Source organism: Falco rusticolus, chromosome 10, assembly GCF_015220075.1.
Source record: "Falco rusticolus isolate bFalRus1 chromosome 10, bFalRus1.pri, whole genome shotgun sequence".
Classification (NCBI taxonomy): Eukaryota; Metazoa; Chordata; class Aves; order Falconiformes; family Falconidae; genus Falco; species Falco rusticolus.
Window position 1 is genome coordinate 4454813 of NC_051196.1, and position 18309 is coordinate 4473121.

The 18309-nt window shown below is 42.0% G+C and overlaps 1 protein-coding gene across 1 annotated transcript in view; it reads left to right on the forward strand.

The window, feature by feature from the left end:
* LRP5 (LDL receptor related protein 5) overlaps positions 1-18309 on the forward strand; it is a 154455-nt gene that overhangs the window by 20373 nt on the left and 115773 nt on the right. The window contains exon 2 of the mRNA XM_037402297.1: positions 13810-14206. Within this exon, the coding sequence (XP_037258194.1) occupies positions 13810-14206 (397 nt within the window). The remainder of the gene's footprint in view (positions 1-13809; positions 14207-18309) is intronic.

The following is an 18309-nucleotide window of genomic DNA, read 5'->3' on the forward strand; positions in this document are numbered from 1 at the left end:
TGCAGTTGCAGGTGATGGCTGTCAGGTAAATGATAATAGAATGTGGTCTGCCCTCTAAAGCAAGAATATCATCAGTTGATGAGCAATATTCACTTAGCTGCTGTACTTGGACAGATCAATTCGAGCTAACGATGTGCTTTGCAGGTATGTGAACTGCAATGCCATTAAAGATAATGCTGGCATTGATTTGTATTCACAGCAGAGTGCAGGCATGCCCCAAAGAGTGTAGGATCCTATTCCATTATGTCCATAACAATCATACACTGATCACCAAAGACACATGAAATCAATTTATCAAAACAGCTGCATCTAGTGGTGTCATGAAACCTCTTTAGTTAACACTTCAGACCTTGGACGAGTTGAATCTTTGACTCAATTTGCAATGTACTGTGATCATTTTAACCCAAAAATAAAGCAAGTCAGATTTATTTTCTTTTTCCTGACCCTTGGCTGACTTCTGACAAAAAAATGGACAAAAAGTTAGTGAAATCCTGAACATGCTCTCTCTTCCAGCAAATCCACTGTTTTTGAACAGATGTTTGAGAAAAAGCTGAATTATCAGAAGTGCCATGTCTTTGCCTCCACAATACTGAAAAACAGATTTTCTGCTCTCTTGTTTATTCTTCTTCTATAAATCTTCCTTCCTGAATTTCCGGCAGGACAAACACTCCAGATAACTTGCAGGACAATCGCTGACCTTAGAGAGACAAAAGTAGCCATAAGGAATGAATTTAGATTAATCAATGTTCTTGGCTAAGGCAGAGCCATCTCCAGCAAGGAGTGATTTGCAGAGGTTGGAGCAGAGTACTGTATGTATGTGCTACACTGGAGGAGGCAAATTAAGTATTATCAGCTATATAAATACAGGCACAATATTATAGGTTCAGTTATCTTAAATAATCCTTTTCACCTCATCATCTTTTTTGCTATCCTTCCTAACAAGCTGTCACAAACCCAAAAGTTTGAATATTTGGAAGACAGTCATGGGACTTGCATAAAAGTCGGAAGTCCTGTTCACAACCTGGAACTAAAAACTTCTCTCAGCTTTACGCCTTCTAAAGCCCAGTATCATGTGGCAGGTTCCCTGCAACAAGATGGTTTTATTTGGGAAGATTTTTAGCTGTTAGAAGAAAACCATGTCAGATTGTGGCACCTATGTTTGAGCCTTCCACATCTGACTTGACTGCACTTTTGTTCCAGTGAACAATGTCTGCCAGCAGCTGAATCTAGTACATGCTATTTCTGAGTAGTTTCTGTATTTTAGAAATATATTACATTTTCAAGGGTACATATCGTACGTTTGGAGATAGAAGTGAAATGTCTTTTTCCAGCTTTCCCAAGATTTGTGTGTTTTGGAGTTAACGTAACATCTGGAAATGGAACCAGAAATTGGAAACAATTCAGATCAGAAACAAGCATACCTTTGTCAAGCCTATATTTGTTCAAGTCCTGGAGAAAATTTGCAAGCCAAATTTTCCAGATTATGTAGCGCCACTGTTTTATTTGTTAAAAGTTTGGAACCATCATCGCTGCATGATCTACTATTATTGGCCAGACAGCTGTCTGCCAAACCAAGGAGGAGTAAAATAAACTGAAAAAAAAACCCCAACAAAACCAAACCCAGAAAAGAACCTTGCTCCCATTGGCATCCAAAATCTAAAAAGGGGACACTGCAGGGTTGGGTTTTTTTTTCCATTCATGGATTGACCTGAACTGTTAATCACAAAAGCCACGTTTAGATGTTCAGGGAAGTCACCATTTTGTCTGCATTCTTCTAAACCAGTTTATGCAGAAGTAGGACAAATCTTCAGTTTCCTTTGCAGTTTCAAAACTCCACTGAGCAGAGCAAGGAGGTGGGGGGAAATCCATGCCTACTTCATCTAAAATAACAGCAGTAAAATTATTGCCATGTACTCTGCATCACAGAATGTGAAACATCCAAGTATGTGTTTTTCCTGCCACATCCCCCATCCCTATTTTTAAGCACTGCCTTTGCCCTTACCCATTTTGGCAAAGCCCAACGGCAATACCATGTAAGAGATCACTTCAATGCCACTTCTGCTTATTCTAAAAGCAGAAAATACCAGAAATCTCAATGGACAGGCTGTTTCCAATTTTTGTGGGTACAAGTGGAGTGCCATGTTAATTCTCACAAAGAAAACCATCACAAGTCAGCTGACAGATAGCTCCAGTGTGGTTTGAATACGGTAAATGCTGTGACAGAATTGCAACTAGTATTAGACAAAGCAAAAGTTTGTACTTTAAAGAATCTTTAATCAGAATAGAAACCTTCTCACTGACAAGACAATGAAAGTGTTTGGGATTACTGAATCAGTGCAAAGAGGAGTGATATTTGAACAGGGTGGTTTGGTAGAATGGAAATCAAATCCTCGTTCTGCCAAGCTCCTTCCTGGTACTGCCACCCCACAAACATCCATTTCTAACTCTGCTGTCTGGGTCCAACGTAGGTACACAGTCTGGTAAGGAATTCATGCATAATCCACCTCCTTGCAAAGAGAGGGTGACGGGGTGGATGTTGCTGGCACGGTGCGCACGGACGCCACTACTCGCATCGAGTTGAAGCCATTCATTCATCCACCTCGGAGTAGGTCAATGCAAACATGCTGTCTGAGCAGGCAATAAACACATTTGTGTTTCAGTTAACCAGCCAAGATGTGCAACAGGCTGAGGAGAGAAGTAAAGTATTTTTGTGTAGTATCTGAACAGCTATGGGTAACACAAGTCGGAGTATTTATTTAGCAGACGCTGTGAGTAGTGCTGCAGTGGTGATGCCAGTGCATTCTCAGAAAAGGGCCGTGGACGGACCTGCCTTTGACCTTAATGTGCCTGCCATAAGCAGCTGTATTTGTATGATGTCTTTGTGGTGACTTGCCTCAGGATGTGGTCCTCAGAGACTTCTGAACTGAGGTGGGGTTGCTGCCGGCTTTTTCGTGAGAGAGACTATAAAACAATACTCCTTTTCCCCTAGCGCAAGTAATTTGTCATTAAAGATTGCCTGTCCAATTAGTTTTTTGGATACAGGGTTGCAAATTGTTAAGTGCTTACAACATCTTTCAGTCTTACGGACAGCAGGGTGAGGACCATAGCTTTGTATAGCTGGGGAGGGTGGTCTGTGATGGATCTGGAAGAGTTTGCACATTGCATGAGGCTTGTGACAGCGTTCTTTGTGTCACACCGTTCTTAATTTAACATAGATGAGATCTGAAGGCTGGCTGTGGTGCTGGTTGGTGGGTCACCCACTGCTGTCCAGTTCCTCCTATTGCTCTGCCCAGTTGTTCTTAAAGAGTAGGAAGGTTTTCACCTGCCTTGTGGGGTTACTGTCTAGACTTGGACTGGGATTTTCAGTGGACCTTGGGGGCTTTGGCTATCATCACTGAAGTCTGATGGAAGCTCAGTGCAGGTTCTGATCTCCACCTGGCACCGAACTCAGAAGTCAATTTAAGACTGGAGGATGCGCAGCTCAACAGCAGTTTTCAAAGTGCTCCTTTTCAAAGCTTGTTGTTGGTGTCTCTCTGGAGCCAAAATGCCCTAATCCCCAACGGACGGTAGACTTGTGTTTAAGCTGTCGTGTGCGTTGTGGTTCTTGAGTAGCAAGTTGCAGCAGAATCCTCAGAAGAATAAGCAAAGCGTTGTGAACTGTATACTCCTGCTTTGGGGAAAATCCCGTGTATATTTTAACCTCTGTAAAATGCTGGGGTGGGAACTCGAGGTCAGGAAGAGGTGGGGGTTCAGACTGCAGAGATACTATCTGTTTAGCATCAGCGAGTCAGGATCGCATGAGGCTGCAGTCCTCACAACTGTTTGGCTGAGCACCAGTTGCGCATTGCACAGGGAGGGATTGCCAAGAGCTAGTTTTGCAATAATGTTTAGAAATTTCCTCTAACAAAACAGACCAGATGAAAATTACTTTATGCTCTAGTGAATCTGTGTTCTCTTCTAAATAAAATGGTTAAAGTGCTTGCAAATCTTATCTAATGAGTATCTCAGCAACTTTAAGTACGTGTCCCCAAATCATGGCTAATATTCTGGGTTTTGTTTAGTTTTTCAGCGGCTCTCTAAATACGTTCTGTGTGCTGCTTGGTGGTCCGTGTAGTGTTGGCTGCTTGCATGGACTTGGCTGTCCTCCTTTCCAGCTGCTAAACTGTGTTAAAAGAAGATGAAATATGCTGTTCCATGGAACCAATTCCAGTATTTGCTACAGGGGTATTAAGGACAGTCTGAGAGAGCCGTAGCCTGGTGCACCAGGAGGGGAGTTCATGTGGTGTGCTTAATGGGTGGTCTGTGGGAAAAGACAGAAAAGTTTGACGAACCCTCCTTTAAAATAATGTGTCCGTAGAAAAGGGATCTTGAACACACGTAGCTTGCTTCCAGCTTCTGCAGAGATGGAGGTACACTAAATTATGCACACTGAGTCCATTAACTTGGCTTTTCTGGTATGTGAAGATTTTTGCTTGAAGTAGGTAATGTAGCTAGAAGCAGGACAAAACAATAATGAGTGAGTTCACAGTGGGCTGTTGGAGAGTTTTAAGAGGTTTTATTGCCATCCCAGACAATCTGAACAAATCCTAAATGTCATAATTTGCATAAAGCACCTTTGCTGGACTTCTTCAGAGCATGCTCTTTAAAGAGACGCTTTGGCATCTCATGACCAAGGGAAATGAACAAATGCAGTCCAATGAAGATGAAATGGTATATAATCAGTGCTATATTTTGTTGTTACTGCTAACATTACGATTTAAAAACCGTAGGCTGCCAAACAAAACCAACAGTCTGAAGTAAATCTCCTGTCTTCCTGAAACCCTGTCATTATTGGAGGGGAGCCCTACACAATCTAGAAAATATCACAAGATCCTCAAAAAGCTTACTGCTTGTTTATTTAAAAAAATAAAAGGTAGCTAGAAGTTTATCTAGCAATATTTTAATGTTAGTATTTGATAAAGCTACTAAATTCATCTGCTTCAGGAGGGCAACAGAAACAGTGATGTATTGTGTTACTGGCAGAGTTTGTAAAACTGTTTTGTGTAAAACCAAACATAAACACAAGCAACCCCACACCCTTGTAATCAAGATTTTCAGTGAAACGGTATGGGAGGAGTTCAGGCCACTGAGCTGTTTGGGTTTTTTTGTCTTCGATTTCAAGACATGCAGGTGAAACTCTTGCCGAGGCAGGAGCTAATTGTACAAAAGCCATACTTGGGGAATAGCTATCCAGCTGCTATTAAAAATCACCTGTTACAAGCAATTCTGCAGCTTCCGTAGCGTGCTCCACTACCTTCAGAGCACATTTCTCTCTGCATCATCTCTGTATTCTCTTCTGTATCGAGGAAACCACAAAGCCTGACCTGATCTAATTTCTGGCTGGGAATCTATGCTCTTCAGCCTCTCTTAACAGCGTTTACAGGTTGGACTGTTGTTTTACTCTTCTGTATCTCACTGCCTTCCCAGCTCCTCTCCTAGATATTTTCTAAGCCCATTTAAGATTTTTTTTTAATATACTTTTCTATGGAGCCTTTCCAGCTTGCCGCTGGTAAACCAGATGTCATTTAAACTTATATCATGTATTTACATTAACCCCACTCCCTACCCCCAGTATTTGTGGTTAAAGCCATGTCAGTTCTTGTAGGTACATTGATGGGTAAACAGCCTTCCTTTCACTGTAGCCTGATGGCAAATAAATCACTGAGATCCTGGCCGTCTTCTGTTATTCAGCTGTGATGCTCAAGATAATACTTAGCTCATATAAAGAAAACTGGCACCAAATATATTTCATAATATTGGATGCTAGTGTGGATTGCATTGCTTTGCACTGGTTTATGCCTGGTGTGACTGTGTAAGCAATTTAATATATAGTCTGGTAAGGAGTAAAATTTACAAAAATTGACTGACATCTGTTGCACACAATGTGTATAAATGTGGGATATTCTTAGTGGTGTAAAATAACATTTCTGTCTTCTGTTGAATTTCAGACCTTGATTCTACCTAAAATATGAGAAAATTGGTATGATATGATGTGATAAAATGGATTTGATAAAATGGAAATGAATCCTTCTCGCTTGGTAACCAGAATGCTTTCTTTCATGGTTTGGAGAGGGAGGTTACTGTCTAGCTGGAAGGTTAGAGGAATGGGATGGAATTTGGGGAAGCAGTATATTTTCCTTTTAAGGTAGCAGAATAAACCAACCATCCCTGAGTAGCCGTTCCTTCACAGCTCACTGACCCACGCTCACTCCCAGATTCACAGAGAGAAGCCTTAGCTGTGTCAGGAAAAGTTGAGTGCATCGTGGAGCCTTCTGCTGAAAGATCTTCCAAGTGCCTTGCTCAAGCTTGACTAGGCTTCACGGCAGCCCTTTGAGATAATTAACAGCAGAAGGAAGGGTATGTTTGTAGTGAGTGGAATGATTTTTACAAATCATTGGGCTGAAGCACCTGCTCAAGGTCACTAAGGGGCTATATGTGGGAGTGAAACCAAGGAGCCTGATTTTTTCAGTCCTGTGCTCTACAAACTGCTACCACCTACCTCTGTGTTGCAGCAGGAATATTCTACAATTCAGTAATTAACACTGGGAATTCACCTTATCTACAATAACATGTTTTCAGGATGAAAGCAATAGCACTCTATTCTTTGGAGGACTGTACCTGGCAAGTTTAAACTCGGGTTGAGTATGTGCAGTTAGTACAGGAAGATCAACATTTATCTGTCTTTGAAGTTGGTGATTTCAGATTCTCTGCAGCAGCAGCTGCCAGTAAAAAGGACCAGGGTCCAGAATGCCAAGCTTAGAGTATTTAAGAAAGAAGCATTTTTTTTCCCTGCTAAATATGTAACAGTTGCATTGACAGAGTAAAATAAACTTAAGTGTCTGTGGGATTTGTACATGCTACATTCCCTTCTTGCCTAGCAAGGTGTCAGGCTGTTTTTTTCTTTTTTTTCAGTTGTGCTTGACTTTAGGAGATAGGTTTGGCTAAACTCTTGATTACCTTCCTTTCTCGTCCGTGCCTGAATCTCTCTCCTTTTTACCTTCTTTCTTGTGTTTTTATGGCTCCGGTAGTGCCTGTGTGTTCTGGCACGTGAGCTCCCTGCTGCCACCAGCTGCTGTCTCCCTCCCCTTGAGCTAAGCCATGAAAAATGGGGATGACGCCCAAAGGGTGACAGCATGTGGAATAACTGCCTTCCCTAAATGTTTGGAAGGAGCCTTATGCTACACATCAAAGGTCTAAGTCGTCTTATGCTCCAAAAGGGTTAGAGCTGGATGAGAGGGATCACGTTGTGCTGTAGAACGGGCTTCTCTGGTGAATTTATGGCTGCTAGGACCCTACCTAGATGGTCTTGTTTCTGCATAGCAGCTAATTGAAGTGTGGGAGGCTGGTGCTTACTCCCTGTCCTGTCTTAGAGTTTCCGTAAGACTGTACATCTTTGGGTGCAGAAGTTTTGACATGTTTGTTTTTTACCATCTTGTGCGCCTGCAGCAGGGACTGGGGGAGTTGTTTTTGTTCCTTGGTAATGAATGTTTTTGCGGTTTGGGACATTGACTGCAGCAAGAATTATATGCTGTTCTCTCAGTCCAGCAGTACAGATGGCCTAACCACAGAAGTCCCCAATGCATTTGTCCTGTTAAGGATTGAAATAATATTTAAAATGTAAGTTGTTGCACATACTGTAATTTTGGATGGCTATTTTAGCTTGTATGCTTATTAAAATGAGATCTTCATTTTATATGGCATACTAGGCTCCCAAAATCCTTGGTCGCTTTTCTTAAAAGCACAGTTAAACCTTTCCATGACCTTTAGCCTAGTTAACTGGTTTAAGAATTGTTCAGTAAGGCTTTTCTCCTGTGCTATACATAGGATTTGTGTGTGTTCTGCACTTCTGGTGCTTCCAAGAGAAGGAATCATGCACGTGCCCCAGTATTCTTGTGTCTTTTTATTTTGGCCTTAAGGGGAAGGATACAAAATGTAGGCATGTCAACAAGTATGAAGCAGTAGTATAAATATAACTTTTTAAAACCCACTTGCTCAGCTTGTCTTAGAACTGTTGCAGCTTTGCAGCTAACCAGCAACTGATGACAAATGCTCTGTTGACTATATTTCACGATCATCTTAGTCTTAATATCTAAATGAATTGAGCCTTGTCAAAGTGGTTTTCAGAACTGTTACTGAAACTAATAACAAAGATCGTATAGTGCAATTTTTAGTTGTTTGTCCCATGTCACTTTGCTGGGGCTAATGGGTGTCCATGAAACACTTCATAAAATTGAAGTGCTGTAGATGGGATTGGTACAATTAAAACAAGAAATGAAAGTTAATGGCTGGATTCAGAAGCAACACACTGGCCTGTTCTGTTGGAAGGTGATTACGGCTGGGCAGATGGCAGTAGATGTGCCACACTTTATAGAGCTCATGTTTTCAACAGAGGTGGATGGAAGGCAGAGAAAAAGAAGGATTATTACTGCCTTTTTATGTGTGGTGAAGTGCAGAGGAACCTAAGCTTCAGTGCATTTAAAAAAAAATGCTTTTTTGTATAGCTTATGAATGTGACAGAGATGGTGGTAAGGGAACTGGTAGATGTGCTAAAACTGATCCTGTTTATCATTCATTTAGCTGATGACTATATATAAAGTGTACAAATCCTCCAGCACAAGACAGCTTTCCTGATGTAAGTATAGCAATGAAAATTCAGTAATTAAATGCAGACAAGGAAGAGAAGATTTGCCCAAGAGCCTTCAGGAGATCAAGAGCAAAGCTGGAAGCTGAGCCCATGCTTGATTCCTAACCAGCTTGATCAGGAGTGTTTGCTTTTCTCCAGTTCATACGCTGATGAGAAGTTCTGTTCACACACTGTTGTGCAATAAGCCTCCTGTAGGTAGTGTGTTTTCCAGTTAGCAAAAAGCCACTGGAAAACTGGTGGATTTTTCAACAGAAATAATACATCTTTCTAGAATGAAGTCTTGTTGGTCAAGTACTGCATGATCCAAATGAGATCGTAGACTTCTTGCAGCAATTCTGTAACTCTCTACAGTTCAGGCTGTTACCTGTTTAGAGTTCATTTGATAATTTGTGAGATTTCAGGTTCTTTTTTTGCTTTGTCAGAGAACTGTGAACTCCAGCTATGTACAGAGGTTTTAAATATTGCCTATTATGGAAAAATATGAACTGTTCTAATTTTACTGAAGAAGAATATGGTGCTTTTTTTTTTTTTTTTTTTTTTTTAAATACGTTGAAATGTCGTCCTTTCAATTGGGTGGTAATAGACTGGATATAAACAGTTTGTCCTCCACATTCATCCTGTTGCTGTTTATTCTTTTCTCTTTTAAAAATAGAAGCTGGTGTTTCCCTTTTCAAGCAATTCACAGTTGTCCGGGGCATTGCTGATCGAAACAGAGCATAATGCTAAGTGTTCCTTTTGAGAGTCTCCTTACTTTCTAACCATGGAATAACTTCTCAAGCAAGGGATATTGCCTCTTGTGGTGTAACAGATAAGCTCATTTGAAAGTCAACGGTAATCAAAGTTGTCACTAGTTTTTTCGGGTCTCCCCCCAGCCCTCTCCTCAGAAACCGCTGGTCACTGGCCTCCCAGTTTGCCTTGTCAGGCGCTGTGCAGCAAAGAATTAAATGCACTAAGGATAAGAATGTTCTCTGGACCTTCAAGCCCAGTTCAGGACTGAGAAGACGGCATGATTGGAAAGGAGATTAGTCTGCATGTTCTTGGAAATGAACCCTTGATTCTACATACACGTGGGAGTCAAAATAAATCAACTTGCACTGTGCATCAGTGGGATGATCTTGAATCTCTAGGATGGTTTGTTGCTGGCACAGCAAATCAGGTTTTGATCAGTGCCATTTGTTTTGTTGCTTTTTGAGCTTTCTTTGTTTCTCGTTCTAACAGCTTTAAAAACCCCTTGGTTATAATCACAGAGCGTGACTGTGTCTTTTGAATGGCTAAACTGTTGAGTTTAGTAATTCTGTGAAACTACATGCCATGCGTCTGTCCTTCTGGAAAGACATCTGCTTTCTTGGTTGCTGCTTACTAACTGGGAAAGTGGGAAATTTGAAAAGTTCTGTGACCTTTTCTTGGGACATCTTGGAGGTTGTGTTTAGTCAAAGCTGCAGTGATACCAGAGCTAGCTTTGCCTGCTGGAGAGCCATCACATTCTGATCCGATGTGATAAATGCAAGGCCATGGAAACAAAGCATTTAGCTGCACTTCTGACTTTTGAGTTAAGTTGGGAGACAGTGTGTTTCTTCAGCAGCATTCCAGTCAAGAATCAGTGTTGAGAACCAGTTACTTGTTTTGATCACTGGGGTTTTTTTGTTGGGTTTTTGTTTCTCATACCAGTAATGCTCTAAAAGGGCTGTGCAACCATTTTTTATAAAATTTGGACTGAATGAAATAGGCTGGTGTGGAGGAGCAGAGAAGTGAATGTGGTTTTCAGAGTCAGAGTTCTGCCTTACCTCTTTATTTTATCCAAAGAAAATGGAATACTCGTTTGTTCTCAAGAGGGATAAACTCTGGCCATTTTCAGTAATCAATCAGTTTACATCAGTGTATAAACGCAGTATCATTTTAACATAATTGCAAGTAGGGCAGTGTGATTTCCCCGCTGGGTGTTCGTAGCCAACACAATGCGGCTGCACTTCAATCAGGACAACTCTGAAGCACAGAAGTGACAGAGAACAGAGTGGTTAATGTGTTATCTGTATGCTGTTGCCCTACTGTGTGCATCAGTGGGGAAGAAATCTCTTGAAAGGGATGGGGAGCTGGGATAATATTGATACTGATTGGATTAGACATTGTTCATGTCTGATCTTTAGTTAAGAAGCTGTTGAGCCACTCTGCTGTTGATCGGACTTGATATTTCAGGTTCCTTTTTTCTTTGTAGTAGTATTAATAATGGCCTTAGCATGGAAATGTCTAGATGAAAATCCATCTATTCATATCGCTCAAAACACATTTTTGGGACAATATTTTTTAAAAAATTTGTAAGTCGACATTTTAGAGCTTTGATCTTTGCCTGGACCTGGGGCTGGTTTTGTGAGGCAGTGTGTCTAACTTGAGCAGCTCTCTGCCCCAATGAACTTGTGACTTAATCAGAGCCCGCTAACATCAAACTTTCCAAGTGCTCAGATGGTTTGGTACAGTGCCACTTAAAATAGACATGGTTATGGGGAACCAATGAGTTGCAGAGAAGAAAACAAGCACTTTGCATTCTAGACATTTTTTCTTCTGTTTTCAATAACTAACCTGTCAGGCTTTTGTGATTCCATTTCAAGTGTTTTTAAAGATGACAGAGAGGAGGACTTGGCAAGTTAGGAAATGAGATAGGAGTGATACTGAGACATCATTTATTAATAAATAATTCTCTTCAAGCTGTATAAACTTCCTTGAATTAAACATTGCAGAAAACAAAGATACTACATTTTCAGTGAAACATTCATGATAACAATTGTCTGTGCCTTTGCTGTCTGAGATCCACCAGCTGATTTAAATTGTCTTTATTACTTTCATCAGCGTAGACTTCCTCCAAAAAGAAAAATCAAGCCATCTCTTTCCTGACTTGGGGCGGGCGGGCTATGCAGAATAATGATAAAAACACTGAGTTTGTATGTGTGTTTTTAAGCTCAGCTGAAGCAGAGTTGTAGATTGTAGCTGAGGTCCTTACAACACGTAAGCCGTTGCCAGAGGAGTGCTTCGCTTTGTCCCGTGCAGTGGCACACACTGCAGCGAGCGTGTAGCTGGAGCCAGAGTTCGTGAACAAGACACCAGCGTGTGGCAGGGCTGCAACTTGGACCTTGTGTCAACTGTTGTCTTTTAAAAGTGCAGGAGGAATTGAGTTGGAAAGACACTATCGAGAGCTAGCTCTCATATTTTGTATACAGTAAGATGAATTCAGAACTGAAGGTGTATATATCACCGGCTTGAGGCAATAGAAGATGAAGTAACATGCTGCTCTGTTCTGTGTGTTGTTCTTTGAGTTGAGTGGCAAGTGTTTAGACCTCTGCTGAGCGTGCATTGGAAGCAGCAGCAGCAAGAGGAGAGACTGTGTATGAAGCTAGGTGTCGGTCATAAGGTTGGGGTAGAACTCTGGCAGCTGCCGCTGGAGTTAGAGCTGGGGGGAGGAGTGGTGGGGATGCAGGGGCTCGAGGTGACAGACAGTAGGGGCAAATGGTAATAGCTGTTCGTTTGATAACACAAGATCTCTACCAGACTTTGGCAATCAGGGGAAAAGCTGAGGGACCTCCATCACTTCCAGCATCTAGTGGCTTTTCCTGAAATACTGGCATTCTCCTTAGCTGCCAGTGACGTTCACAGCTGTGGACAGTATGGTGGCATCATTGTACTTGGCCGCTGCCTTCCCAGCCATCTCTGCCGATAACTGTTTTTCTTGCTTACCGCTGGATGAAGAAGCAAGCCTGCAATTTCAGAAGAGAAATGAAGTGGTTAATTTGGCCATCAGGCTGGCTGGTATGGTTGGGAAGGAAGGTTCTGCACTATGTCTACTTAATATTCTTTTCTGGAAGAAGCAGTTGGGTCGAATCATGGCTTTGTCTCTGACCAGATCATGCCTCCTCCTGCCATGGTGGGTCCTTCGGAGGATTTTTACAATCTCCCGCTGCTAGGGTTTTGTAATATTTTGTGCGGGGAGCTGAAGGACGAGTTGTAGGGCTCAGACCTTCACACCTTTCTCTCCCTCTCAGAGCGTGGAGAGACAGTCTCAATTGCAAGCACAGATTTATCTCTCTGAGTATAATGGCAGGTGAGATGTGGTGTGACAGAAAAGTCATCTTGTCCTTGCTAAGACCTCTACCGGTGTTACTGCTGTTTCTGTATGTCTTACTGTCAGATCCAACTCAACGAGGTTAATTTCCTTGCCTTCTGTGAGTCTGTCTCCCATCTCCTTTCTGTCTGAATGCCAGCACCATCCACCAAGGTCATGTCATTGTCCAACTGAACCTTGCACACAAGCGCTCGAGAACTCGTGCAGGTACTGCTGGGCTATCTCTACGGCCGTCGTTTTGACTTGTCTTTAGAGCTTTCCATCCCTTTTGCATCAATCATAAGTTAGCTCCCCTTTGGAAGCCTATTCCCAGTCATTCAGCACTAGGACACCAGCTTCCACCACCCCCTTAGAGCTTCAAACAGCAAGAACCTTTCTGCTTTTGCTCTGGCTGCCTGTTCCAGCTAATGGTAGTCCCCACAAACTTCCACGACACACATCATCATCCCCCTTCAAGCTCTTTCTTGAGTTTCTCTCTCGTGGTGGTGGTGCAGGGGAGAAGACAGTAGTTCAGAACCTCTGTCATGGTTTTTGCTATCTGGGAGGGCTCTGGGTAGGAGCATTTCAGGGTGTTGTCTCTAGCACTGTTAGCTTCCAGCCCGCTACTAAAAAGTGTCAGCACTTGCTGTCTGTGTGTTGTTACTACTTCAGCTGGTGAGCCAAGGTTTTAAGCCATGAAGGTGTAATTTGTTCTAAACCCAGATTGACAGAAGGTACTGTTGAAGGAAGGGCCTCAGTTTGGACTCTTTAACTGTTGAAGATGCTATCCATATGCCATAGATACAGAATTGAGCCTGCTCTTCCCTCTGGCTTTTACTCCTTCATCTGACATGTGGAAGGAAGAGGGTTTTGGGTAGTGTGCGTTTTTCTCTCGTGTGAAACTTCTACGTTCCTTCTGCTGTGCTGCCTGCCCTGCTGATGTGGGTAAAGAGATCCTCCTCTGCTATGTTCATGTGCAGCGCTTTTACATCTGTAGATGCCAATAATACTAACATGTTTTCATTTTTTCCTTCTGTAGCATCTCCCTTTCTGCTTTTTGCCAACCGGCGGGATGTTCGACTGGTGGATGCTGGAGGCACGAAGCTGGAGTCCACTGTGGTGGTCAGTGGTTTAGAGGATGCTGCTGCGGTTGACTTCCAGTATTCGCAAGGCATCGTTTTCTGGACAGATGTGAGTGAAGAAGCCATCAAGCAAACTTACATTAACCAAACTGGGAATGTGGTGCAGAATGTCATCATTTCTGGTCTGGTTTCCCCGGATGGCCTGGCATGTGATTGGATTGGGAAAAAACTTTACTGGACGGATTCAGAAACCAATAGGATAGAAGTAGCTAATCTCAATGGAACATCTAGAAAAGTCCTCTTCTGGCAAGACCTTGATCAGCCCAGGGCAATAGCTTTGGATCCTGCTCATGGGTAAATATTAATTTGACTTAAATGCTTAAATGGGTACAGTGGTGATTTATGTTGAGGTTTTAGTTCTGAAAAAGAAACATAGCCTTTTGTTTCGGTTTACATTTTCCCAAGGTATTTTTCTCGAGATCCGTAGCTGAACATATGTTTGAGCTTAAATATTTCGTGGCAAGAAATGACAGCCCAGACTTAGAGCCAAAAAGAAAAATACAGCTGTTCTTAGGTGCCAAGCCAAATATTCAACCCGTATGATTGCTTAACTTATTCCATTGCACTTCTGAAAAGTAATTAATTTTCCAAGCCTTTTATATTGTTGTTCTCTCAGTTATCTTGTCTGGTAAGTTAATTTTCATTTGATATGTGATGTCTATTTAATGTATCTAGACAGCAAGGTGTGTAAATCTGCATGAGTCAAAACAGGAATTCCCACTTGCTATGCTGTGGTAAACAAAATCAGGGTATTTTTAAAGTGGTGATGTTGAATAATCATGTCTGTGCCAGCAAGCAAAAGAATCCAGGTGAAACCGGGGCTCTGAATGCTGTAAGGTGGCCAGGTTAGGAAGTAGTAGGGGAACAGGCTGGATGTGTCACTTCTAGTGCTCTTGAAAGCTGCTGTTTTCACAATGCTTTCGCAGGGATCACTTTATCTTCCTCTTCTGTACAGGATGTGCATGTAGGTTTCTTATCAATAAGAAAAATCTGTCATCAGCTCACATTTTCACTGAGTCCAGCCTCTTTTGCAAATGGTTGCTGAGTTAATGCAAGGGCTTAGGATAAATCGCAAATATAGTTTGCGGTTTAACCTGCACCGGGAGATGGACAGTCTCTTGAGAAACCACCTTCTTCAGGTGTGTGAGAAGTGAAAATTGAAACCAAGCAACAGAGAGCAACTTCAGATTGCCATGTCAGCAACTGCCATGCTACAGACTGGAGCTTCGTTGGGTTGTTTTTGCAGTGGTTCCTGCGTAAGGCTTCCCAGATGAATGCGAAGAATGATGGGTACATTTACGGTTAATACATAAAGGAGTGTCCTGGCTTCAGCTGGGATAGAGTTAATTTTTTTTCCTAGTAGCTGGTACAGCGCTGTGTTTTGGATTTAGTACGAGAATAATGTTGCGAACACACTGATGTTTTAGTTGTTGCTAAGTCGTGCTTACCCTGAGTCAAGGACTTTTCAGTTTCTCACGCTCTGCCAGTGAGGAGGCGCACAAGGAGCGGGCAGGGGACACAGCCAGGACTCCTAGCTGACTCGAACTAGCCAAAGGGATATTCCGTACCGTAGAACATCATGCTCCATAGATAAAGTTGGGGGGGGGGGGGGGGGGGAGATTGGCCAGGGCTGGCCGATCGCTGCTTGGGAACTGGCTGGGCATCGGTCCGTGGGTAATGAGCAGTTGTATTGTGCGTCACTTGTCTGTCTTGGGTTTTGTTGTCTCCCTTTTCATTACAGTTATTCTTACTGTGAAAATGTGTGTACCCAAAGAAACGAAATCCTTAGGTTTTCTGACATGTCAAATGCTGGAGCTGCCTGTATCCACCACTAACTGGTGGAAAGGTATAGTTGTCTTCAGTAAAAGGGAAAGTGGAGTGACTTTTTGGACCAGAGGACTTTTCCAGAGGGGACGGTGTCCATTTAATCCTGACTTCACTACAGATGCCTTTAGGTGAAAGGCGTTCTTCTCATAGCAAATTGCTGTTTGGAATGATTTTAAATAAATTAGCAGGAATCCTGTGTGTATCCTGACAGCAAGTAATCTATGCAGAATTCATCAATGCGGAAGATTAACTGTAGATCTAGAGTTCATTAGTATAATTTAGAGAGGGAATATGATGTTTAATTGAGTATTTTATAATGTGGTAGATCGGAGTGTGGAATGGCACTTTCCATGGAATATCAGGCGGGCCAAGCTGGTATCTCGAAGTGGATGCAGTTCCTTGCCTTTAGATTGGTTTCTTTATGGTAGCTTAAATACTGGTTGTGGCGATACATTTCATGCCGTATTATGTGTGTGCTTTTTGACTCTCCTGTTCTGCAAAACTAAAGGGGTTAACTGGGGATTTCTGGTAGTGTATCGCTTCTGCACTACAGGAATTGTGAAATTATTATTTTTAATGAAAATAATTAGTTGATTAGAACAACTGGGTGAGAAATTATTGTTGGTACGGGTCAAAAGGAGAGCTTTTTCAAAATCATCAGTGGTGATGGTGAAGTTGTGTTTCTGCAGACCTAATCCTTGTTTGTGTTTGGAAGGAGATGGGATGCAGGAATCGTTTATTTTGCTTGACTGTGAGAGGCAGTTCTTTGCAGCAGTGCTCTGTGCAGAACAGATGTGTACCATTTCTTAAATATACACAAAATCCAGTAAGCATAACAACAGAAGGCACCCTTCTGGTGTATGCTGGGTATCCTCCCTTGGGTTTGCCTTTCTGTACGTCTGTGGTAGCCTATTCTTTCTTTCTTGGAGGACTTCTCTGCTTATAAATATCTTGCATTTAGTCCTCCAGGGGAAGTGTGCGAGTAGGAACAGTTACTGGGGAACGGGCAAATACAAGGAACAAGATGTATTTGCCAAAAATGTAGGTGTCTGCGTGTGAGCTGGTCACCTTGAGACTTTCTGGTATTGATCAACACAATTGCTTGAGAGGAGGAGAGAATGACAGTTGTTCTGACTTTTGCTCAGATCAGTTCCTTGGGTTGCCAGTGCTGCTGTCCTGAACATCAGTTCAGGCTACAGTTGAGTTTGCTTCCAGTGGGAGCAGCAGCTTTATGTGAAACACTGCAATCGGTTTTAACTTGTGGCAGACATTTCTAATGCTTAGCCTGTTTGATTTGTGTATTAATCCAATGCAACAAAGCAACAGAAATAAATGGTCTGTGAAAGTGCATTATGAAGATAACACGTGTCCTTTATAATTAACCAATTCATTCCCACTATGGCATATTAAAATCAGCCCCCACAGAGCTGGTCTTCTGCGTAAAAGTGACAAAGTCCAGTATTGCAGAAGGGTCCTATTGAATTAAAGGCAGGTTTGCCCAAATAACTGGCTAATGTAGTAAACTTAATAAACCAGAAAATCATACATTATGTATATTTGTGGGATAAAACATTCAAAATCAATTTTTGCCTTTACAACCACTTCATTTCATGTGGTAGTTCTGCAATGTTTCGTGGGTGCATCTATGAAGTAGTGATCATGATACTTGCTTTAGGCACAGCAGGCTCTGGGTTTGAGCACCCCTAGAATCTGTCGTTCCTTGTTTACTGGTGTTTTCTGGGGAAGGAAGGTGGATGACAGGGGGGGGAAAAAGGAACTTTCTAGTACCTTTTCATTTGTCTTTTTTGTTAATAAGTTTTTGTGAGCTGTTGGCTAATGCAGTTGCTACAACTGACAGTGAGAATTTGTGCTAAAAATCAGGTTAATTAGAGTACTTGAGTAAGTTTGTGGGGGTGTTTTTTTTATGGATCATGAAATGTGATTAAATTTAGACTAGGGTTCTTAGAACTGGTCGATGCAGTCTTTTAAGTTACTAGACATTTGCTTTCAGTCAGAAGTCACGTTCCATAGATGTGACTTTGCCCTTTCAGCAGTTTCTTCTAGAGAAGTGGGGAGAAGCTTAGAAAATAAGGCAGAAAACTTCATTAGGTATAGGCCAGTCAACTTCAGTCTCCAGAAGAAAAATGGGACAACTAAACAGTTTGTAAATGCCTGTCTAATACTAGTAGTACTCAAACGTGGGTTTGTCAGGAATGCTCTATGTCAAACAAGTCCCAGTTTCCTTCTGTTGACAAAATAACGTGTCCTTGTGCAGATTTGTGACGCTTTCTCTTGGCTTTAGTAAGGCTGTTCTGCAGAGATGGATGGAGGATTCCATGTTGCGGTGTTCACAGTGCGATGTTATGCCCAGTCTGTTGTTTTATTCCATTTTGAATGTGATTCTTCAAGGCATAGACTAGTTGAAGATAATAGAGGAGGACATATTGAATCTACAGCGATCATCTCTCAGGAACGTCACAGGCGTTATGACCAAGCCTTAGGGTGCGGGAGATGGGCTAGTTGACTTCTAGAGAATCCTTTCGAAGCCCGTTTTTCTGTGATTTCCAGCT